Below are 25,733 nucleotides of genomic sequence, written 5' to 3' on the forward strand. Positions count from 1 at the left end.
ATCCAACTCTAAATAACCGCATTCTAACACTAAGGCCTAAGGCCCTATTCGGCCAACTCACTTGGAGGCCCACTTGACTCTTCATGGGCTTGGATCATGGTGTAGATAACTTGATTGTCTCCTTCCAAGCCTTCAATATCTCTATGAAAGCCTTGAGTCAAGGCCGCCATCCGTGCACACATCACCTTGTGCATTCTTTAGCGAGAAACTGGGAGGTGCTATCTTGAACTACCCCACATATGACAAGGAGTTGTACGCCCTTGTGAGAGCCTTGGAAACATGGCAACACTACCTCCGTCCAAGGGAATTTGTGATACACACTGATCACGAATCCTTGAAGTTTCTCAAGGGCCAACCGAAATTGATCAAGAGACATGCCAAATGGGTAAGCTTCATTGACACATTCTCTTATGTCATTAAGTACAAAACTGGCAAAACGAATGTGGTAGCTGATGCACTATCTCATAGACATTCTCTGCTTGTTTTCTTTGATGCTAAGTTGTTAGGTTTTGAGATGATTAAGGAACTTTATGCACATGATCTTGATTTTGGTGACATATATGCTTCTTGTGCTAAGAGCCCGCATGGAAAATACTTTTTGCACGATGGATTCTTATTCTATGTGGACAAGTTATGTGTGCCTAATTCTTCTATTCGTGATTTTTTGGTTAGAGAGGCATATAGTGGTGGTCTCATGGGTCATTTTGGCATTGTTAAAACCTTAGCAATGTTGCAAGAACACTTTTACTGGCGTAGGGATGTTGAGCGCATGGTTGGTAGATGTGCCATTTGCCACACGGCCAAGTCTAAAACGAATCCATATGGCTTGTATACCCCATTGCGCATTCCATATTATCCTTGGGTAGACTTGTCTATGGACTTTGTCTTGGGACTACCTAGGTCTCCAAGGGGTAATGATTCCATAGTTGATAGATTCTCTAAGATGGCTCATTTTATCTCTTGCCATAAAACTGATGATGCATCTCATATTGCTAACTTGTCCTTTAAAGAAATTGTACGTTTGCATGGTATGCCTCAAACCATTGTTAGTGATAGAGATGTGAAGTTTTTGAGCTATTTCTGGAAGACTTTGTGGTCAAAGCTTGGCACTAGATTGTTATTTTCGACCACAAGTCATCCCCAAAGCGATAGACAAACTGAGGTTGTCAATCGCACACTTGGTACTTTAGTCATTTGCTTGAGTATGCAAAGACTCATAGTCAGTGATCCAACTATCAGGCAAGAGTGTGATAAAGGAGATGCTTGTTTAGATCAAGCTTGCAAGAAGCCTGAATTGATTAAGAATCTTAAATCTTGGGAAAAGTGTTTGCCACATGTTGAATTTGCTTATAATATAACTGTTCATAGTGCGACATACTACTCACCATTTGAGATTATTTATGGTTTTAACCCCCTTGAAAATGATCAAGGAATCATGTGCTTCCAATCATCAAGAATTTCTGCAAAAATGTGATCACCCTCTATGGGAAAATTCTGATTTTTATATCCAACTTCCTTTCAAAAAGAATAAGGATATAAACCCTACAAAAGCTTGTCATTCAGAAATGAATCCAGAAGATACTAAGCTTGCATAACAGGAATGTGAAGAACTCTTAAAGTTCGGACTGATCGAACTTTCTGACTCCCAATGGGCATGTCAAGCATTCTATGTCAACAAGAGATCTGAACAGGTAAGAGGAAAAATGAGATTGGTGATTAATTACCAACCCCTCAATATTTTCATTCTTGATGACAAATTTCCAATTCCCAACAGATTTACACTCTTTGCCCAGATTTCCAAAGCAAAATGGTTTTCTAAGTTTGATTTAAAATCTGGATTCTGACAGTTGGGAATTCATCCTGATGATAGCCATAAAACTGGCTTTTGCATTCCAAATCATCATTTTCAATGGAAGGTCATGCCTTTTGGTCTCAAAACGGCACCCTCACTTTTTCAAAAAGCCATTATCAAAATTTTTCAGCCTATCCTGCATTCAGCACTGATATATATTGATGATATTCTTCTTTTCAGCAACTCTTGGGAAGAACATTTCCAATTGCTTAATAGTTTCCATAATATTGTTAAGCAATATGGGATTATGATTTTTGAAAAGAAAATAATTTTGGCAAAACAAGAAATTTCATTCCTTGGAATGAAAATTTCCAATGGCACTTGTACACCTGAGCAACATGTTGGACAATCTGGTAAAAATTTTCCAGAAGAAAATTTGACAAAAACAAAGGTGCAACAATTTCTTGGAGTAATTAACTATGTTCGGGAATTTATTCTCAAAACAGCAAAACATATTAGTCCTTTGACTAAAATGCTCAAAAAGACTCCACCTCCATGGGGATCTTCTCAGACCCAAGCAATTCAAAAGCTTAAACAGGAACTGGTAAATCTTTCTACCCTACATATTCCAGCTAAGGGAAAGAAGATATTGCAAACTGATGCTAGTGACAAATATTGGGGAGCTGTACTTCTTGAAGAAGATAAACAGGGTACCAGACATTGTTGCGGATTTGCGAGTGGAAAGTTCAAAGTTTCTGAACAACATTATCATTCCACTTTCAAGGAGATACTTGCAGTAAGAAATGGAATTAAAAAATTCTCTGTCTTTCTTATATCTCATCATTTTTTGGTTGAAATGGATATGGGATCATTTCCTAAAATGCTGCATTTCTGATGTGTGCACGCACGGATGGCGGCCTCGACTTAAGGCTTTCATAGAGATATTGAAGGCTTGGAAGGAGACAATCAAGTTATCTACACCATGATCCAAACCCATGAAGAGTCAAGTGGGCCTCCAAGTGAGTTGGCCGAATACGGCCTTAGGCCTTAGTGTTAGAATGCGGTTATTTAGAGTTGGATTAGTTTGTTTTAGTAGAGCATGGGCCGGCCCATCTTGACCCAAGATGGCCGAATTCCCTTTTATGTTTTCCTTAGGTTTTATTAGCCCTTAGCCTATAAAAAGGCTTGCTTTGTAAGGTTTGAGGGTAGGCGTTTTATCAATAAAGTTTTGCATATTTTTTGATTCTTTTTATTGAGAGAGATTCGAGCCTTAACTTGCTTTGGCAAGGGTGTTTGAGCAATCTCGTGCTTGTCCAAGATTGTTCTACCGACCTATCCACTAAAGTAACCACCTCTGTTGGAGTCGTCGTTCTACCACCTTCTACTAATTCGAGTCGTCCGTGTTGGTTTTGGGTTCCGCAATCCAAGCGTTGGACAACCTCGCTAGATCCTTGGGCAATCGTGTTACGTGTCTCGAAACGTGTTGATCGAGAACCGTATCAGTTGGCTTCAGAGCTTAGGTGGAGGTATCTTTCGTTATATCCTTGTTTTTCGTAGTTGTGTCATAGGATTTTTGTGTTTTGTCTGCTGCCTTGTTAAAAAAAAAATGACACTGTTCATCGACACTATTCATTGTACTGTTCACCGTATTGTTCACCGACACTGTTCACGTTACTGTTCATACGAACACAAAATCTGTTGGTGTGTTATCCCTTTTGTGTTTGTGTCTAGTTTGTCGATAATTTTTGTCCAAAATTTGCCGTAAGGTTGTGTTCCCAAATCTGTCTTGGTCGTTAGTCATCACTTGAGCAACAAGAAAACAAGTGGGGCGACGGCTAGGGTTTCTTTCTTTTGTGTTCCCATTGGCGCACTTCCATTTCTGTCCGCCATTATTGGCCTTCCAAAGTCGTCCATTTCCACTTCATTTTGCACCCACATTCGTGTCTTACCTTCTTGGTTACTCTTGTGAAAAAAATTGGTGACAATTATTGGACTTGAGCGGCCTTTCTCAACTACCTAACCCAACAGGTAATGGTATTTGGTAAGTCCATTAGAGTGACATCCATATACACGAGTGCGAGCGGATACACGTATGGGAGCGTGAAAGGCAATATCTTCGATTTCGTTGCTAACATTTTGCAGGTTCCCTCATACGTCATGGCGAGTACAAGACGCATAAAACCTAACCCACAACATTGTCTTCCTGATCCTAAGGGAGTCAAAGAAGTGACATTACGTGGTGTAGATGAGCAATTGGACCTCGTCAAATCTCAGTTGCTTGGTTGGTTTTATACTCGTTGTGGTGTCAAAGATAAAATCTGTAGCTTGGCCATTGATGGGAGTTGTGAAGTCAACCTTGCAAGTGCTATCATGGTTGAGAAATTAAATCTTCCAACCATCATTGATCATCTTCAACCGTACAAGTTGACGAGTACTCATGGTGTTGTTTGGGTTACTAAGCACACATTTGTACCTATTCAAATCGGCAAATATGTGGACGAGGTGTTGTGTGATGTAGTCCCAATTCAAGTGACACATGTGTTGTTGGGCAAAGCATGGATGTCGAGGCGAGAAATTAAATATGACGGATATACTAATAAGTATTCCTTCTTATTTAATAGTCGTCGTTTTGCACTTGTATCACTTACTTATGACCAGCTTTGTATTGATCTAGCATGCATGAAAAGTGAGCTTGAGCGTTATAGAATGGAGAAAAAGCTAGATGAGGGAATTGTGCCTGAAGAGGTAAAACTCGAGGGAGTTGAAAGTAATGAGATGAAAGGGTCAGCTGTTGAACTAGAAAAAAAGATGGAAAAATCTGATGAGATGGGTAGTAAAAAAGAAGAAAAGAGAGAAAGTGGGCTGATCTTGAGCAACCCGGTGAAGGCTTATTATTTTCCTAACGAATTTACCTTTACTTTGTTTAGTGTTTCTTCTTTTATACAGATCAAGCAAAGGCAAGTTGAGCTGATCTTGGTGTGTTTCATTCCAAAATCAATTGTAGACTTTGCAAGCCTCCATGGAGTTGGTACTCTAACTGTTAAACCCCGTTGGTATCCATTCATGGAACAATGTCAACTCAAATCAGTCCATACCAAAGGGGAGTTGATTCGAGCACATCTTGAAGGGAACACTCCACATTTTGGGAATGGTTGTGTACCAAGGGTTCGTTTAAAGAACAAGTACCTCAATGACCATTATGATTTTCGTCTTGCTCTTAGTCCACATGAAGCTCCAACATCACCAAATCCGCCTTGGTGCCTTGCAAGTGTGTTCGAACCGGAGTTCGATTTCATGGGATACACTTCATACCACTTTGAGGACCCTTACCTCATGACCACAAACGATCAAGTTGAGCATACATTGAAGATGGTTTGTGAGATTCAAGGTTCGACAAGGGTTATTTTCCAACTTAGCACGTGGGTTTTGCATTGGATGACATCTGTAGTCATCATAACAAGATTGAGTCGAAGGCATGTAACTCGTCTTGTCACCATTCGTGCTTCAATTTGTGGGCAAATTGCTTTCAAGAGGAGGGGAATGATACGAACAAGAGGAGCCATTGGAGTAAAGCCATGAGTTTTTCTTGGCTGGTTGTGAGCATTTTCAAACTGACCAAGAGACATGTGCAGCGACTTATACTCATCATAATGTCTGCAAGTATCATTCAATCTAAAAGGGCCAATGTGGAGGCGCTAGATTTGCGGTTTCATACTACCAACTCTTGTTCGTCTTATTCATTTCCATCCAGATTTGAGGACAAATCCTTCTCAAGTGGAGGGGACTGATGTATGCACGGATGGCGCCCTTGACTCAAGGCTTGCATAGAGATATTGAAGGCTTGGAAGGACACAGTGTGAGGACCCGTAATTTTCTTAATTTCTAGGTTTTATTTTCTTTGAATTGCACGTTTTTTTCACATTTTCTTTATTCGAAAATTTTAAAACATAATTTTATTAGTAAATATAGTTTTTAAATGATTTTTCTAGTATCGGTTAGTTTTTGAGAAATTAAGAGCGTATATCGGATGTGGGACCCGCTAGTGCGGTAAGTTTGATAAAATTCGGCCAATTAGGTTAAGTTGTGTATACCGGGTTTAATTTATCAGGTATGAAGGGATAATTAGAAGTTACCTAGCTGGATTATCATTGGAGAGACAAAAGGATAAGTGTTAAACTTACAAGGTGCCACGTGTCGCTTTTTCATTCGAGCTTGGACTTTGACCATTATTTCTTACCTTTACTAATACTCAATTTTGACCCAAAACTCACCCAATTTTGCAAGCCTTTGGCCGGCCCTCTTGACAAGAAGAAAGAAAAGAAAACTCTCAACCTTTTGCTTCTAATCTTGCCTAAATCTTGCAAACCAACCGATTAATCTTGAGCTTACTCCACAAAAACCCTTAAGTGTGAGGTTGTGAGGTGATTAGTGGAGTTATTTGGAAGCTTAAGGTGCTAAGTGGTCTCTTTTCTTTGGTTACTAAGGGTTTCTTGGTGATTAAAGCTCTCTTTTGGGCAAAAACTTTTGAGGTATCTATACTGAAACCGGTGAGTGTACCACTCCCCTCACTTGTTGTTGTTTAACTCGGTTTTTGTACATGCAATCTGTGATATGAACGACTGAACTATCTGTTTATTCTGTTTGAGATGAGGGTGTACTTTATCACACTCGTTCTCTTGTCTGTTCATACGCCAATTTTGAGTGCGTATTTGAATCTGCTATCTGTATCTAGTATCTGTATCTGTATCTGTTCTGACGTCGTTTGGAAGCTTGTATCCAACGACCTTTCTGTGACCTCTGAACTCAACCCCTGTGGCTAGTTACTTGAGTCGGGCCGGCAAGGGCCTGGTCGATTAGATAACCAACTATGGTAGTCTGTTTTGGGATCTTTGGGTACTGAGACCCTTGATTCCGGTATACTCGAGTATTACCATTTTTGAACTGATTGGATTTCAGGCCCGGTAGGGGTATGTGAGGTGGAAGGAATCGGAGAAAGTGGAGACTACGGTATTGGTTACTCCTTTAGCGTTGACGGAGCGTCAACTATTATTTCGATCAAGTTTCGGTGAAGCAAATGGGAATTTGGCTCCTGAGAGCCACCTGTATCCTTCCTATTTGAATCATTGGTTCTAATTACTTTACTTTACATCTGGCATGTGTACCTGATTTGTTAAATGTGAAATGCCATGATTTTACTGCTATATGTCTGGTACCTCATTGAGCGCAAGCTCACCCCTTTCTGTTACCTTTGTTTTCCTTACAGGGTTCCATGTTTTGAAACCAAGATTTTTGGAAGAAAAGAGTTGAGCCAGTTGTAGGACTTCTTTTGTTTATGCTCTTCTGTAACTGAAACCCTAATTGTATTTTGTATAGCGTGAATACTCTGGCTTGTATTTTGGTTCATTGGTTCAAGACTCCGATGTAAATCTATGTATAAGCGTTTAATTGACGTCCTGTACTTCCGTATGGTTTGGTAAGCTCTGTTTAACCCTGGGTGGTCTCCAATTGTACGTTTTCGTTGAGTTCTCGCGCGTCCTATCTAGGGTTTGAGTGATTTGACTCCGTAGTCCTGGCGAGAGCTGGGCAGGCGGTCCGCTGAACCCTTTGGTTTGCCTTAGGGTGAGGTGGGGCTGTCACAGACAATCAAGTTATCTACACCATGATCCAAACCCATGAAGAGTCAAGTGGGCCTCCAAGTGAGTTGGCCGAATAGGGCCTTAGGCCTTAGTGTTAGAATGCGGTTATTTAGAGTTAGATTAGTTTGTTTTAGTAGAGCATGGGCCGGCCCATCTTGACCCAAGATGGCCGAATTCCCTTTCATGTTTTCCTTAAGTTTTATTATCCCTTAGCCTATAAAAAGGTTTGCTTTGTAAGGTTTGAGGGTAGACGTTTTATCAATAAAATTTTGCATATTTTTCGATTCTTCTTATTGAGAGAGATTCGAGCCTTAACTTGCTTTGGCAAGGGTGTTTGAGCAATCTCGTGCTTGTCCAAGATTGTTCTACCGACCTATCCACTAGAGTAACCACCTCTGTTGGAGTCGTCGTTCTACCACCTTCTACCAATTCGTGTCGTCCGTGTTGGTTTTAGGTCCCGTAATCCAAGTGTTGGACAACCTCGCTAGATCCTTGGGCAAACGTGCTACGTGTCTCGAAACGTGTTGATCGAGGACCGTATCAATTTCAAACAAAAAGCTATCCCTCATCCACAACTCCTTAGATGGTCAGCATGGTTTTCACAATATTCTTTTGATGTTAAACACATTAAGGGAAACAAAAATGTTGTTGCTGATTTCTTTTCTAGAAAAGAACCTATACCTCAACAATACTCATCTTGCTTAATGTTTACAACAGTTCAACCAATACCTCCTGATATTCATGAAATACCGTACCCATGGGAAAAGGAAGACATTGAAAGAATTCGAAATAATTATGAACTATAATTTTTTAGTTCATATGGTGGTTCAATTTTAAGTCCCTTTAGTACAAATCCTGAATATCCTTTCTGTCAAATATTCATAGCCAATCCCATTGATTTTCCAAAAGAATTATTATGGTATTTCTGGTGTATGTGTCACCAATATCATATTCTTATGGAATTTCAAAATCCTTTCTTTAACAGACCATTTGATACGAACGCGCGGATCTAGACGAACAATCAAGTTGAAAAGGCGGCACGTATGACCCCTCTAAACCCCGAGTTGATGAACTAAGATGAATCTCAACCCAACAACTAACGATTTAGTGAACCAACGATCTGGTTAGAAGAACGCCACAATCAAGGTGTATACTTGATTGATAAGTTCAATTTGAATAACTCAAGAAAACTCACAAGTATTCAAGCAAAGCTCTCTTGGAAGAGAAAAGTGAATAAACTCACAAATATTATGTAATTTCTGAATCCCCTTAACAAGGAGGAAGTATGGCTATTTATAGCCTTTACAAGCATTAACCCTAATCCCAAAATTGACTAAACTAACCCTACCAATTAATGAAAAGGATTCGGCCAGCCCTAAGTTCATAATGGACTGACTTTAACTAATATTTAACTATAAAAGATAAATAATAGAACTAGCTTAACTCTTCCTTAAGCGTGACCGCTAGGTGAGGGCACGCCTAACTAGCAACAGGCGCTGGAGGGTCTTCTACTTGGAGCAATGTGTAAAGTTTTGAATCTTCATTCTCCAAGCCTTCAATAATCTTTAAATCATCTCCAATGCGGCCTTGGATTGTACTCACAAGGGCTTGTAAAGATTCACACATCTTCTTGGCACGAGCTCTTGTGACTGGACCACTTGGTACTTGAATGACTTGTGCAACTTGTGTTTGACCAGCCTTGAGCCCCTCGTCAATCCCCTCCACTTGAAGGCGATTTGTCCCCAAATCAAGCTCGTCATCTGCATGAAAAGGACTCAAGTCAGCCACATTGAATGTAGCATGTACTCCATACTCACCTGGAAGGTCAAGTTTGTAGGCATTGTCATTGATGCGCTCCACAACTTGAAATGGGCCATCACCCCGTGGAAGTAGTTTGTTGCGCCTTTGGTTTGGAAAACGCTCCTTTCTCATGTGTATCCAAACCCAATCACCTGGTTCAAACACCATCTTGCGACGTCCCTTGTTGGCACTTTGAATGTATTGAAGGGTACGTTTCTCAATATTAGCTCTAGCTTTGGTATGCAAATCCCGCATGAACTCAGCCTTTTTCTTACCATCCAGGTTAACTCTCTCAGAAATAGGTAAAGGAGACAAGTCTAAAGGTGTGAGAGGGTTAAATCCATAAACAATTTCAAAAGGTGAAAATTGAGTAGAAGTATGCACAGTGTGATTATATGCAAATTCAACACGAGGCAAGCAATCTTCCCATGAGGTAATGTTCTTTTTAATAATTGCTCGCAACAATGTAGATAAAGTCCGATTAACCACTTCAGTTTGTCCATCAGTTTGTGGGTGACTAGAAGTAGAAAAAAGCAATTTAGTCCCTAGTTTACACCACAAAGTTTTCCAAAAGTAGCTAAGGAACCTTACATCCCTATCAGAAACAATGGTACGAGGTACCCCATGTAAACGCACTATGTCTCTAAAGAATAAATCAGCCACATGTTTAGCATCATCAGTTTTATGGCAAGGAACGAAGTGAGCCATCTTTGAGAAACGATCAACTACCACATAAATGGAGTCATGCCCTTGTCTAGTTCTGGGCAATCCAAGTACAAAGTCCATAGACAAATCTACCCAAGGTTCATGTGGAATGGGTAAAGGAGTGTAGAGTCCATAAAGATGTACCTTTGATTTTGCTTGGTGACAAGTTACACACCTTTGTGTATGCCTCTCGACATCCCTCTTCATGCGAGGCCAGTAGAAATGTTCTTGGAGAATTGACAAGGTCTTGGCCACTCCAAAATGTCCCATGAGGCCTCCACCATGAGCCTCTCTAACCAACAAAAGTCGTATGGAGCACATTGGAATACATAGTTTACCTTTGTAGTACAAGAACCCCTGCGACATAGAATAATGCTCACGAGTAACTCGTGGCAAGGTTGTGAAAATCTCACCAAAGTCTAGGTCAGCTGCGTATAAATCCTTAATGAATTCAAAGCCAATCAACTTAGTGTCTAATGTAGTGATTAGTGTATACCTTCTAGAAAGTGCATCGGCCACTACATTAGTCTTTCCAACCTTATATTTGATGACAAAAGCAAAACTATCAATGAAAGCTACCCACCTCGCATGCCTTTTGCTCAATTTGGTTTGTGATTTGATGTGTTTGAGCGATTCATGATCAGTGTGGAGTATGAATTCCCGAGGTCTGAGGTAGTGTTGCCAAGTTTGGAGAGCTCGCACCAAGGCCATCAACTCCTTGTCATAAGTTGAGTAGTTCAACGAAGCACCATTCAACTTCTCACTAAAGTAGGCCACTGGTTTCCCCTCTTGAATTAGCACAGCTCCAATACCTACACCAGAAGCATCACACTCTACTTCAAAAGCCTTGTCAAAATTAGGTAAACTTAATACAGGTGCATGTGTGAGCTTGTGTTTAAGTAATTGGAAAGACTTAGCTTGTTCTTCTTCCCATTGGAACGGCACATTTTTCTTGATAATGGCTGTAAGTGGGGCAGCAATGGTGCTGAAATCCTTGACAAAGCGTCTATAGAAGCTTGCCAAGCCATGAAAACTCCTTACCTCACTTACACTGGTTGGAATTGGCCACTCATTTATGGCCTTCACCTTTTCTTGGTCAACTCGTATTCCCTGTTCACTCACAACATAACCTAGGAAGACAAGTTGGTTAGTGCAAAAAGTACACTTCTTAAGGTTAGCATTGAGGCTTGCCTTTCGAAGTGCATCTAAGACCATTCGTACATGCACAACATGCTCTTCTGCACTCTTACTATAGATCAAAATGTCATCAAAGTAGACTACCACAAATTGACCAATAAAAGAACGCAAAACATGGTTCATTAACCCCATGAAGGTACTAGGTGCATTAGTTAAGCCAAAAGGCATGACCAACCACTCATACAGACCATGTTTTGTTTTAAATGCTGTTTTCCACTCAACCCCTTCTTTCATGCGTATTTGGTGATAACCACTTTTCAAGTCAATCTTAGTAAATATAATAGCACCATGTAACTCATCAAGCATGTCATCTAATCGAGCTATGGGATGGCGATACTTTACCGTTATGGCATTTATGGCTCTACAATCGGTGCACATCCTCCATCCTCCATCTTTCTTTGGCACAAGTAGGACAGGTACAGCACAAGGACTTAGACTCTCTTGAATCCAGCCCTTACTAAGCAAGTCCTCTACTTGCCTTTGTTGCTCCTTAGTTTCCTCCGGATTAGTCCTATATGATGCCTTATTTGGAAGGGAAGAGCCAGGAATGAAATCAATTTGATGTTCAATTCCCCTCAAAGGTGGTAACCCATTAGGTATATCCTCAGGGAATACATCTTGGTACTCCTCACCACTATTATTCAACCATTGTAGTTTGTAAGGTCGGGGGTGATCACTTGTTGGCAAGTTCAATCGTTCCACCATGAGTGCACTAGCAACATTGGTACAGCTCCCTGGGTCAATTACCAAGCTACAAAGCTTGTCCATCACATGGCACCTTGAGTAAAATATGTTCTCTCGTTGAAGGTCATCTCTACCAGCTTGACTAGTTAGAGCTCGCCTTGCAACCATACCAACTTTACCATGAGCTGGTATCTCCTCACATTCCTCATCTTCCTCAACCAAGGGAGGCATGTCCTCACACTCATCCTCCTCATCCGTTTCTGCTTCCCCATTTGGTAGCATAAGCATAACTCTTTGATTTGGGCATTGGGAAGCAATATGCCCAAATCCTTGACACTTAAAGCACTTAGTGTCTCGGTTTCGAACTTTGCTTACCTCATGAGTAGGCCTACCATCGCCCCTTGAGGGTGGTTTTGAGGAAGTTGCATTCGGCCTTAGTGATTCCTTGGTTGTCCCACCTTGTTTGGTCAAAGGGAATGCACTAGAGGGGCTGACCTCCCTCTTGAAGGGTTGGTTTCTCCAATTTCCAGCTTAAAAGTTGGAATTTTGTCGAATTGGACCCCTCCTCTTGAGCCTCCTTTCAATCTTAATAGCTTTGTCTAGCATATCATGGAGGTCCACATAGTGGTGCATCTCCACTTGATCCGCTATTTCAGGCCTCAATCCACTTAAAAATCGTGCCATAGTAGCTTCCCGGTCCTCGACAATGTCAGCCCGTAACATGGCTATCTTCATCTCCTTATGGTAGTCCTCCACGCTTTTGGTTCCTTGTGTCAAATTTTGAAGTTTGAGGCACAAGTCACGGTGGTAGTGACTAGGAACAAAGCGTTTTTTCATGACACCCTTCAATTCGGTCCATGTAGTGATAGGGGGTATTCACCACTTCGCCTTCTACTAGTAGTGATTTGATCCCACCACACTATGGCGTAGTCGGTGAATTGCATGACTGCAAGTCTCATTTGCTGCTCCTCGGTGTAATCATTGCAATCAAAGATCAACTCCACTCGTTTCTCCCATTCCAAATAGACATCGGGGTCGGATTTGCCTTGGAAAGTAGGCAATTGCATTTTAACGCCTTTGATTGGATCCACACCAGCTTTGCGGTGTTTATTCCTCCATGTCCTCGACCCATATTCCTCCTCGGTGTTGGAACTTTCATAGTCACGGGTTGGCGCTTTGTGTCTCCGGGACTTAGAATTGGTTTGGGAGTGTTCGAGACTATCCATCCTCTCATGCAATGGTTCTAATTCCTGTTTCATTATCTTGAGCAATTTATCAGTCATAGCATCCATCACAAGTTTAATATCAAAAGGAGTAGTTTCCTTCCCTTCGGACATGTTGAGGTATTCCTGCAAAAATAGGGTTAGTGGAAATAACACCTCACTCACTCCCTTAGTAAATCACTCACACTCGTGTTTCACTCAAGTGTATTAAAACACTCTAATGATCTCACCAATCACTTTTCAAGTCACTAGATTGCTTTTCTTGAAGAAATCAGAATTTTCTTGAAGAAATTCAATCAAACTTGAATCAAATTACACCCAAGTGTGGCGGATGAAGGCTATGATTTTTGGAAGTTTATTGGACTGATTTTAAGACACAAAAGGAAATGTATAATATGCTTGAAAAATACCCTAAGCTGTCCGCCCAAGAAAAAAAAATCAAGAAAAGGGAAAGTTTGGTTTGTGACTAGTAGCTAATTTTAGGAGTTAACTACCAAGTGGAATCCAAAACTGATTAGGACTCTTGGGACTTGTAAACCACGTTTTTATTGGCTGGAAATACTATAAAATATGCACCAAGGATCGGCTGGGCAGTTGGCACAAACCACAATCAAGAAACAAAAGCAAGAGGTGGCTACAAAGTAGGAAACCCTATCTTATCTTCCCACCTTTTGTGGCTATTTAATAGCAAGGTTTCTTGGTTGTTTTGGGCTGTTAATGGCTGCTGGTTTTCTGGTATTTCGTGGACAAAAGAGAGGCGGCCAATAGTTCAAGATTGAAGGCAGCAAGGTTTGTTCTTTCAAGCCAAGCTCGGCTAGGCTACCCAAGCAAATTATTTTCTTGTTCTTGAAATCCGATTTGTGTTTTCTTTTTCTTTCTTTTCGTTGTTTTTTTTTTTTTTTTGCAAGATGGATCTTTCTTTCTTTTTCAATTCGGATCCTACACACAAGAAACAAGATTTTTGTGTCAAATTTGAGCAAGGGCAGCCGCAAGTTCGAGACAAGAACTTTGGTTTTGTTTTGAAGGTTCAAGATTTGGAAAGGTTGAGAACAAGATTTTCAAGGACCCTTGTTTTCCCACCCAAGAACTTCAAGATTCAATCAAAATTTCCAGATTTCAAGAGTTTGAACAACAATATCCAACAAAAACTTGATGGCAGCCCACGAAAATTCAAGAAACTACAAAACCCTAGCGTAATTTCCAAGAAAAACCCTAACACCAATTTTCAAGAAGTTCAAGATATCAATTTTGCAGCCCAAGAACTTCAACATTCAATCCCCACAATATCAAGGAAGCTAGGAAATTTCAAGGTCAGCCATGGTTCCATCAAGACACAACCAGAAAATAGTTTTTCCCCTCTCTTTTTCGGATAAACAGTGTTTTCGGGTGAATAGCGCCCGATGAACAGTAACCCTTTTTTTTTTTTGGATGACTCTATATGAGTTCAAGACTTCAAGATACAAGACACAAGACCCACGAAATCAAGACACACGATGGATGAATTGCGGACAACAACCAACACGAAAATTCAAGACAATCAACGAAAACAAGGATAAAACAACAAGAACACAATACAAAACCCTAGCCGCTTATGGAATTCCTATACGACCAGAATTTAACACTATAAGAAACGAAAATTTTTTTTTTTTTGAGGAAAACTTACAAGACGCAATGGGATATACTTGATGTCGTCGACTAGCTCTTGATACCAACTGATACGAACGCGCGGATCTAGACGAACAATCAAGTTGAAAAGGCAGCACGTATGACCCCTCTAAACCCCGAGTTGATGAACTAAGATGAATCTCAACCCAACAACTAACGATTTAGTGAACCAACGATCTGGATAGAAGAACGCCACAATCAAGGTGTATACTTGATTGATAAGTTCAATTTGAATAACTCAAGAAAACTCTCAAGTATTCAAGCAAAGCTCTCTTGGAAGAGAAAAGTGAATACACTCACAAATATTATGTAATTTCTGAATCCCCTTATGATGTGTGCACGGATGGCGAGATGGATAGCGGCTTTAACTCAAGACTCTCATAGAGACCTCGAAGGCTTGAAGGATTTTAATCGGGTTATCTACACCATGACCCAAGCCCATGAAGAGTCAAGATGGGCCGGCCCATGCTTTTACTTAAACACTAATCAATTGCTAAATAACTGATAAGGCCTAAGGCCCTATTCGGCCAACTCATTTGGGCCATCCACGGTCGAGACACGTAGCACGTTTGCCCAAGGATCTAGCGGGGATGTCCAACGCTTGGATTGCGGAACCCTTACTCAAACGGACAACTCGATTTGATTGGAGGTGGTAGACGACACTCCGATGAAGGTGAATACTCCAGGGGAATAGGTCGGATGAACAATCAAGGACAGGACGCGAGATTGCTCAATAACCCTTGCCAAGCAAGTAAAGGGGTCGAATCTCTCTCTCAAGAAGAATCGAAAATATGCAAAACTTTATTGATAAAACGTCTCCTTTTTTTTTTTTGACTAGCAAAGCAGCAACAGACAGACTTGAAGACACAAACGAACGGGTATGGATACGAACTCAATCAATAAAACAACGACCAGAATTTCTAGATAACAAACGAAGGAAAACGGCACAACGAAGCAACAAAGCAAACGAACAGTTTTTTTTTTTTTCCAAAACACAAGGCAGCGGAAATAATGAAACTAAGACACAACTATGGATATAACGGAAGATACCTCCACCAAAGCTCTGAAGCCAACTGATACGTTCCTCGAGCTGGTCACCACGAGCTTACTTCACCAACTCCAACTTGCACAAATTCATATGATTCGTATGGAGTGCGTCTCACTTCATTGCTGCCACTTTTGTCGGGTGATACCCACAAATGTGTCAATAAAGATCCGAACGTTGGTCTTACATCACTGGTTCGTACTTCTAGGGAAGTGCAACCTGATTGGTTCAATGTTTCACCTCCAAATAGGCAAGTTGTGCCAAATCAGCAACAACCAGGGACGAGTCATACCACCTTGAAAAACCCGATTTGGAATTTCTCTTGCTCCCATGAGCATCATTCTGAAGATCCTTATCTTGTGCATGAGAATGGTGACACTATAACAATGCATGGCCGAAGGATGATTAGAGCGCTTTGGATTGCTACCTGGAAGTTTCGCGAGCCTTACACAAGCTCTTTCCTATCTTGGCGCATGTCCTTGTTTGAGAGCCTAATGAAGCTGACCAAACGACATTTAACTTGGCTCGTGACCTTTCATTTGTTCCCAACGTGGCTGACTTCCAAACGCACTATCGATTTGAGTTGTCATACTACTAACTCTTGTTAGTATCTTCCATCCCCATCTGGATTTGAGGACAAATCCTTCTTAAGAGGAGGGGACTGATGTGTGCACGGATGGCGAGATGGATAGCGGCTTTAACTCAAGACTCTCATAGAGACCTCGAAGGCTTGAAGGATTTTAATCGGGTTATCTACACCATGACCCAAGCCCATGAAGAGTCAAGTGGGCCTCCAAATGAGTTGGCCGAATAGGGCCTTAGGCCTTATCAGTTATTTAGCAATTGATTAGTGTTTAAGTAAAAGCATGGGCCGGCCCATCTTGTCCCAAGACCATGGGCCGACTTTTCCCTTTCCTAGTCCCTTTAGGGTTTCAGTCACTTTAGCCTATAAATAGGCTTGCTTTGTAAGGTTTGAGGGAGACGTTTTATCAATAAAGTTTTGCATATTTTCGATTCTTCTTGAGAGAGAGATTCGACCCCTTTACTTGCTTTGGCAAGGGTTTTGAGCAGTCTTGCGTTCTGTCCTAGATTGTTCTACCGACCTATTCCCCTGGAGTATTCACCTTCATCGGAGTGTCGTCTACCACCTTCAAATCAAATCGTGTTGTCCGTTTGGTTAGAGGTTCCGCACACCAAGCGTAGGACATCCTCGCTAGATCCTTGGGCAAACGTGCTACGTGTCTCGACCGTGGATCGAGGAGCGTATCAGTTGGTATCAGAGCTTTGGTGGAGGTATCTTCCTTTATATCCGTAGTTGTGTCTTAGTTTTTCATTATTTCCGCTGCCTTGTTCTAAAAAAAAAAAAAAAAAAAAAAAGAGAAGACGGCTAGGGTTTGTCTAATTCCGCGGCTAGGGTTTCCATTGATTGCTGAATTTGTCCAAGCCTTGTTTGGGGCCATCCAAGCTGTTTTAATTAGTTTTCTAAACTGACTTGTGGATTAAACTTGTTGGAGTTGAGAATCTTGAAGGAAACTACAACCATCTAGGGTTTCTTGAGTTCTTGGAATTAAATCTTGAAGTTCTTGAAAGTTCTTGGTAACTCTTGGAGTTCTTGGCTGATTAGTTGTGGGACGTAGGGCTGACCAGAAATCTGGTGTGTGAACCTCTCTCCGTCCAGGCTTAGTTGCATTTGTTAAGTCAAAAAAAATAATAAAATAAAAAATAAAAAAAAATAAACAAACAGAAACGCAAAAGACAAGAGGGAAAGAAAAGAAACATTCGGCCAACACAAATCCAAGAAGGAAGCCGTGACCCTTTATTGCCAAATCTGTCTTGTTATTTCTTGTTTTCAAACCAGAAAATTACATCAAGCAAAGAAAAGAATTCAAAAGTTTTGACCAACCTCTTCTTGAAATTCTTGGTTACCTTGAGCCTTGCTCACTTGAACAACCTTTGTTTGTGGTTCTTGACCATCTTGAACTTTAAACACTTGCACCTCTCTTCGAATAAAAAGTCTCTTGTATGATCTTGCATCCATACGTGGCTTTCTTGGTTGAGGAGTGAATTTCTTGGGAGATTCTTGAGTAACATCACTCGCATGTTCTTGGGAGTCCATTAGAGCCGAATTTCTGGAATCACAAGAGCTAATTTCTGGAATCACAAAGAACCGAATCTGCCTTGAAGGAGAGAGAGCCGAACTTCTTGTTCTTGGAGTAGAGGGAGAGCCGAATTATTTGGGTAAGTTGCGGCTGTGAAGAGGGAGTCTTATAGGGAGTATAGCCGACTTTGGGAAGGCCTTCACGAGGAGGAAATCTGGAAATTTCAGAGTTCCAAATCTGGTTGGTGTTGTGAGAGTAAAGTGTGCGGCTGCTAAGTGGGATTTGAACCGACCTTGGGGTGGGTTTGAAAGGGAAATTTCTGGAAGCTTGCGGGAAGGAGAGAGGAGGAACCGAATCTGTCTTGAGAAGAATTAGGAAGTTTCCAACTCCAACTTGTTTTCCAACTTCGTTTAGGAGACTAAGTAATATACTTGGATAACTCTTGGACACTCCTATATTTTCTCCTCCATTTTAGGATATCATACTACATTCTCTCATCCTTTTTAAGGAAACCACTCCTACATCTTAGGAATTCTTAGAGTTTCCTTTCTTGGAAATATTTTTTTCAAATCTGTCCGCCACCCTTAAGCTCTCCAAAACCGTCTTTCCCTTCACCGAAAAAGCAAAGAATTCTTGCGTACTCTTGTGGGGATAAGTTGGTGACAATCACTGGACTCGAGCAACCTTTCTCAACTACCTAACCCAACAGGTAAAGGTATTTGGTAAGTCCATTAGAGTGAGTAATTGTGAGTGATACACGAGAGTAGAGTGTACATGCGTGAGCTTGTGTGTGGGAGGAAAATTCCTTTGCTCTACTAACCGTTTTGCAGGTCACATAGTCATGCCCACTAGAGTTGCGTCTTACTCATACAATCAAGAATTCGTAGAGACCGAACCTTTCAAGAGGAGAGGTCCCAAGCGAAGTACCTCCAAGTACTCTAGTTCCATGCAATCCAGTTCACAATGTGGGTATCATTCACTCCGGAAGGAGATGCAACGCCACCGTGCTTTGTGTGTATACGAAAGGTATGAACAAGATTGTGATGAGTATGAGAAGGAGCAAAGCAGCTTGCGTAGAGCATCTAAATCAAGGTCAACTTCAAGCAAACAAGGTTCATCTAAGAAGCGTCTTGACAATCAAGACGAGGAGCTCGAGAATTTTCGAATTGAGTCAAAGCTTCGTGAAGCAAAGGATGAATTCCGAAGTCAAACTAAAGCATGGGTTGATTCTATGATGGAAAGACTTAGCCAAGTATGGGATTCCCACTTTGAGCAACTTAATCATGTGTCGACCGGTGGTAACAAAGGAAATATTCATCCTAGTCCCTCGTCGATTGAAGAGCCCTCTATGAATGAGATGCAGCTAAGCCATGAACATAATCCGAACTCAAGTGCAATGAATGGACAATGGTCCGAGACAAATGGAGTGGGAAAAGGCAAGAATAGTTTGGCCTTATTGATGAGTAAAGAGGAGGAGTTGGCCATGTTCGCAAAAGTTGAAAGTGTGGACGTTTTGTTTGCTAACAAGCTAACATGTGTTTTGTTTAGTACCTCTTCTTTTGTGCAGATTAAACAAAGTCAAGTAGAGTTGGTCATGGCATGTTCCATTCCCACGTCACTTGGACACTTTGCGAGTTTCCATGGAGTTTGTCTTCTAGGAGCTAAATCTCTTTGGTCTCAATTCATGGAACCATGTCAACTCAAACCTGTCCACACCATTGGAGGATTGATTCGAGCTCGTCTTAAAAGGGAAATTTCAGATTCTACTGCTTGTTCTCTACCTATGGTTCATTCCTCACCTTTGCCTTATTTTGAGCATGATACTAGCACTAACTCTTGTTGCTCTCATGTAGGTGTTAAAGAGAAGTGTAAAGGACTAGCACTGGCATCTCAAGTTGAATCAATTGGTAGAAGGAATATTGAACTGTCAAAGGGAGTTTTCTCATTTCCATCTTGTTCTACACCTTCTTACCATCTAGTTGATAATGTACCATTAGTTCTTTACCCGATTTCCGAATTGCTTCAAGTTGAAGGTTATTTTGTTTTTGTAGGTTGTAACGCTATCCGAAATTTTCCAACTATGGTTAAGAACTTGCAACCCGATTTCGTGCTTATTCCTGCTGAAAGTGGAGCACGTTCGGGCTTCTTCACATGTCCAAAAGCTGGTCACCACGAGCTTACTTCACCAACTCCAACTTGCACAAATTCATATGATTCGTATGGAGTGCGTCTCACTTCATTGCTGCCACTTTTGTCGGGTGATACCCACAAATGTGTCAATAAAGATCCGAACGTTGGTCTTACATCACTGGTTCGTACTTCTAGGGAAGTGCAACCTGATTGGTTCAATGTTTCACCTCCAAATAGGCAAGTTGTGCCAAATCAGCAACAACCAGGGACGAGTCATACCACCTTGAAAAACCCGATTTGGAATCCTTCAAGCCTTTGAGGTCTCTATGAGAGTCTTGAGTTAAAGCCGCTATCCATCTCGCCATCCGTGCACACATCAGTAACTGATACGCTCCTCGATCCACGGTCGAGACACGTAGCACGTTTGCCCAAGGATCTAGCGAGGATGTCCTACGCTTGGTGTGCGGAACCTCTAACCAAACGGACAACACGATTTGATTTGAAGGTGGTAGACGACACTCCGATGAAGGTGAATACTCCAGGGGAATAGGTCGGTAGAACAATCTAGGACAGAACGCAAGACTGCTCAAAACCCTTGCCAAAGCAAGTAAAGGGGTCGAATCTCTCTCTCAAGAAGAATCGAAAATATGCAAAACTTTATTGATAAAACATCTCCCTCAAACCTTACAAAGCAAGCCTATTTATAGGCTAAAGTGACTGAAACCCTAAAGGGACTAGGAAAGGGAAAAGTCGGCCCATGGTCTTGGGACAAGATGGGCCGGCCCATGCTTTTACTTAAACACTAATCAATTGCTAAATAACTGATAAGGCCTAAGGCCCTATTCGGCCAACTCATTTGGAGGCCCACTTGACTCTTCATGGGCTTGGGTCATGGTGTAGATAACCCGATTAAAATCCTTCAAGCCTTCGAGGTCTCTATGAGAGTCTTGAGTTAAAGCCGCTATCCATCTCGCCATCCGTGCACACATCACCTTAACAAGGAGGAAGTATGGCTATTTATAGCCTTTACAAGCATTAACCCTAATCCCAAAATTGACTAAACTAACCCTACCAATTAATGAAAAGGATTCGGCTAGCCCTAAGTTCATAATGGACTGACTTTAACTAACATTTAACTATAAAAGATAAATAATAGAACTAGCTTAACTCTTCCTTAAGCGTGACCGCTAGGTGAGGGCACGCCTAACTAGCAACAGGCGTTGGAGGGTCTTCTACTTGGAGCAATGTGTAAAGTTTTGAATCTTCATTCTCCAAGCCTTCAATAATCTTTAAATCATCTCCAATGCGGCCTTGGATTGTACTCACAAGGGCTTGTAAAGATTCACGCATCTTCTTGGCACGAGCTCTTGTGACTGGACCACTTGGTACTTGAATGACTTGTGCAACTTGTGTTTGACCAGACTTGAGCCCCTCATCAATCCCCTCCTCTTGAAGGCGATTTGTCCCCAAATCAAGCTCGTCATCTGCATGAAAAGGACTCAAGTCAGCCACATTGAATGTAGCATGTACTCCATACTCACCTGGAAGGTCAAGTTTGTAGGCATTGTCATTGATGCGCTCCACAACTTGAAATGGGCCATCACCCCGTGGAAGTAGTTTGTTGCGCCTTTGGTTTGGAAAACGCTCCTTTCTCATGTGTATCCAAACCCAATCACCTGGTTCAAACACCATCTTGCGACGTCCCTTGTTGGCACTTTGAATGTATTGAAGGGTACGTTTCTCAATATTAGCTCTAGCTTTGGTATGCAAATCCCGCATGAACTCAGCCTTTTTCTTACCATCTAGGTTAACTCTCTCAAAAATAGGTAAAGGAGACAAGTCTAAAGGTGTGAGAGGGTTAAATCCATAAACAATTTCAAAAGGTAAAAATTGAGTAGAAGTATGCACAGTGCGATTATATGCAAATTCAACATGAGGCAAGCAATCTTCCCAAGAGGTAATGTTCTTTTTAATAATTGCTCGCAACAATATAGATAAAGTCCGATTAACCACTTCAGTTTGTCCATCAGTTTGTGGGTGACTAGAAGTAGAAAAAAGCAATTTAGTCCCTAGTTTACACCACAAAGTTTTCCAAAAGTAGCTAAGGAACCTTACATCCCTATCAGAAACAATGGTACGAGGTACCCCATGTAAACGCACTATGTCTCTAAAGAATAAATCAGCCACATGTTTAGCATCATCAGTTTTACGGCAAGGAACGAAGTGAGCCATCTTTGAGAAACGATCAACTACCACATAAATGGAGTCATGCCCTTGTCTAGTTCTGGGCAATCCAAGTACAAAGTCCATAGACAAATCTACCCAAGGTTCATGTGGAATGGGTAAAGGAGTGTAGAGTCCATAGGGATGTACCTTTGATTTTGTTGGTGACAAGTTACACACCTTTGTGTATGCCTCTCGACATCCCTCTTCATGCGAGGCCAGTAGAAATGTTCTTGGAGAATTGACAAGGTCTTGGCCACTCCAAAATGTCCCATGAGGCCTCCACCATGAGCCTCTCTAACCAACAAAAGTCACATGGAGCACAATGGAATACATAGTTTACCTTTGTAGTACAAGAACCCCTGCGACATAGAATAATGCTCACGAGTAACTCGTGGCAAGGTTGTGAAAATCTCACGAAAGTCTAGGTCAGCTGCGTATAAATCCTTAATGAATTCAAAGCCAAGCAACTTAGTGTCTAATGTAGTGATTAGTGTATACCTTCTAGAAAGTGCATCGGCCACTACATTAGTCTTTCCAACCTTATATTTGATGAAAAAAGCAAAACTATCAATGAAAGCTACCCACCTCGCATGCCTTTTGCTCAATTTGGTTTGTGATTTGATGTGTTTGAACGATTCATGATCAGTGTGGAGTATGAATTCCCGAGGTCCGAGGTAGTGTTGCCAAGTTTGGAGAGCTCGCACCAAGGCCATCAACTCCTTGTCATAAGTCGAGTAGTTCAACGAAGCACCATTCAACTTCTCACTAAAGTAGGCCACTGGTTTCCCCTCTTGAATTAGCACAGCTCCAATACCTACACCAGAAGCATCACACTCTACTTCAAAAGCCTTGTCAAAATTAGGTAAACTTAATACAGGTGCATGTGTGAGCTTGTGTTTAAGTTATTGGAAAGACTTAGCTTCTTCTTCTTCCCATTGGAACGGCACATTTTTCTTGATAATGGCTGTAAGTGGGGCAGCAATGGTGCTGAAATCGTTGACAAAGCGTTTATAGAAGCTTGCCAAGCCATGAAAACTCCTTACCTCACTTACACTGGTTGGAATTGGCCACTCATTTATGGCCTTCACCTTTTCTTGGTCAACTCGTATTCCCTGTTCACTCACAACATAACCTAGGAAGACAAGTTGGTTAGTGGAAAAAGTACACTTCTTAAGGTTAGCATTGAGGCTTGCCTTTTGAAGTGCATCTAAGACCATTCGTACATGCACAACATGCTCTTCTGCACTCTTACTATAGATCAAAATGTCATCAAAGTAGACTACCACAAATTGACCAATAAAAGAACGCAAAACATGGTTCATTAACCCCATGAAGGTACTAGGTGCATTAGTTAAGCCAAAAGGCATGACCAACCACTCATACAGACCATGTTTTGTTTTAAATGCTGTTTTCCACTCAACCCCTTCTTTCATGCGTATTTGGTGATAACCACTTTTCAAGTCAATCTTAGTAAATATAATAGCACCATGTAACTCATCAAGCATGTCATCTAATCGAGCTATGGGATGGCGATACTTTACCGTTATGGCATTTATGGCTCTACAATCGGTGCACATCATCCATCCTCCATCTTTCTTTGGCACAAGTAGGACAGGTACAGCACAAGGACTTAGACTCTCTTGAATCTAGCCCTTACTAAGCAAGTCCTCTACTTGCCTTTGTTGCTCCTTAGTTTCCTCCGGATTAGTCCTATATGGTGCCTTATTTGGAAGGGAAGAGCCAGGAATGAAATCAATTTGATGTTCAATTCCCCTCAAAGGTGGTAACCCATTAGGTATATCCTCAGGGAATACATCTTGGTACTCCTCACCACTATTATTCAACCATTGTAGTTTGTAAGGTCGGGGGTGATCACTTGTTGGCAAGTTCAATCGTTCCACCATGAGTGCACTAGCAACATGGGTACAGCTCCCTGGGTCAATTACCAAGCTACAAAGCTTGTCCATCACATGGCACCTTGAGTAAAATATGTTCTCTCGTTGAAGGTCATCTCTACCAGCTTGAGTAGTTAGAACTCGCCTTGCAACCATACCAACTTTACCATGAGCTGGTATCTCCTCAAATTCCTCATCTTCCTCAACCAAGGGAGGCATGTCTTCACACTCATCCTCCTCATCCGTTTCTACTTCACCATTTGGTAGCATAAGCATAACTCTTTGATTTGGGCATTGGGAAGCAATATGCCCAAATCCTTGACACTTAAAGCACTTAGTGTCTCGGTTTCGAACTTTGCTTACCTCATGAGTAGGCCTACCATCGCCCCTTGAGGGTGGTTTTGAGGAAGTTGCATTCGGCCTTAGTGATTCCTTGGTTGTCCCACCTTGTTTGGTCAAAGGGAATGCACTAGAGGGGCTGACCTCCCTCTTGAAGGGTTGGTTTCTCCAATTTCCAGCTTGAAAGTTGGAATTTTGTCGAATTGGACCCCTCCTCTTGAGCCTCCTTTCAATCTTAATAGCTTTGTCTAGCATATCATGGAGGTCCACATAGTGGTGCATCTCCACTTGATCCGCTATTTCAGGCCTCAATCCACTTAAAAATCGTGCCATAGTAGCTTCCCGGTCCTCGACAATGTCAGCCCGTAACATGGTTATCTCCATCTCCTTATGGTAGTCCTCCACGCTTTTGGTTCCTTGTGTCAAATTTTGAAGTTTGAGGTACAAGTCACGGTGGTAGTGACTAGGAACAAAGCGTTTTTTCATGACACCCTTCAATTCGGTCCATGTAGTGATAGGGGGGTATTCACCACTTCGCCTTCTACTAGTAGTGATTTGATCCCACCACACTATGGCGTAGTCGGTGAATTGCATGACTGCAAGTCTCATTTGCTGCTCCTCGGTGTAATCATTGCAATCAAAGATCAACTCCACTCGTTTCTCCCATTCCAAATAGACATCGGGGTCGGATTTGCCTTGGAAAGTAGGCAATTGCCTTTTAACGCCTTTGATTGGATCCACACCAGCTTTGCGGTGTTTATTCCTCCATGTCCTCGACCCATATTCCTCCTCGGAGTTGGAACTTTCATAGTCACGGGTTGGCGCTTTGTGTCTCCGGGACTTAGAATTGGTTTGGGAGTGTTCGAGACTATCCATCCTCTCATGCAATGGTTCTAATTCCTGTTTCATTATCTTGAGCAATTTATCAGTCATAGCATCCATCACAAGTTTAATATCAAAAGGAGTAGTTTCCTTCCCTTCTGACATGTTGAGGTATTCCTGCAAAAATAGGGTTAGTGGAAATAACACCTCACTCACTCCCTTAGTATATCACTCACACTCGTGTTTCACTCAAGTGTATTAAAACACTCTAATGATCTCACCAATCACTTCTCAAGTCACTAGATTGCTTTTCTTGAAGAAATTCAATCAAACTTGAATCAAATTACACCCAAGTGTGGCGGATGAAGGCTGTGATTTTTGGAAGTTTATTGGACTGATTTTAAGACACAAAAGGAAATGTATAATATTCTGGAAAAATACCCTAAGCTGTCTGCCCAAGAAAAAAAATCAAGAA

At 41.5% G+C, this 25,733-nt stretch overlaps 1 protein-coding gene across 1 annotated transcript; it reads right to left on the bottom strand.

The window, feature by feature from the left end:
- Window positions 1–21,179: 21,179 nt before the first annotated feature.
- On the bottom strand, window positions 21,180–25,423 carry LOC113704586 (uncharacterized). Its single transcript, XM_072067087.1, has 7 exons — window positions 24,646–25,423; window positions 23,876–24,345; window positions 23,590–23,797; window positions 22,701–23,016; window positions 22,380–22,496; window positions 22,092–22,260; window positions 21,180–21,941 (listed from the first exon to the last, which is right to left on the bottom strand). The coding sequence occupies exons 1-7, from the start codon at window positions 25,421–25,423 to the stop codon at window positions 21,180–21,182; spliced, it is 2,820 nt and encodes a 939-aa protein (XP_071923188.1).
- Window positions 25,424–25,733: the final 310 nt, after the last annotated feature.

Source organism: Coffea arabica, chromosome 10e (assembly GCF_036785885.1).
Source record: "Coffea arabica cultivar ET-39 chromosome 10e, Coffea Arabica ET-39 HiFi, whole genome shotgun sequence".
Taxonomy (NCBI): Eukaryota; Viridiplantae; Streptophyta; class Magnoliopsida; order Gentianales; family Rubiaceae; genus Coffea; species Coffea arabica.

Excerpts from the sequence above, each read along its gene's own strand:
- LOC113704586 (XM_072067087.1), bottom strand. The coding sequence starts at position 25,423 with ATGTCAGAAGGGAAGGAAACTACTCCTTTTGATATTAAACTTGTGATG. Across the intron at positions 23,017-23,589 it reads AGCATTTAAAACAAAACATG|GTATTGGAGCTGTGCTAATT; the intron begins GTCTGTATGAGT and ends CTTCTGGTGTAG. Across the intron at positions 22,261-22,379 it reads GTCGAGAGGCATACACAAAG|AACTAGACAAGGGCATGACT; the intron begins GTGTGTAACTTG and ends TGGATTGCCCAG.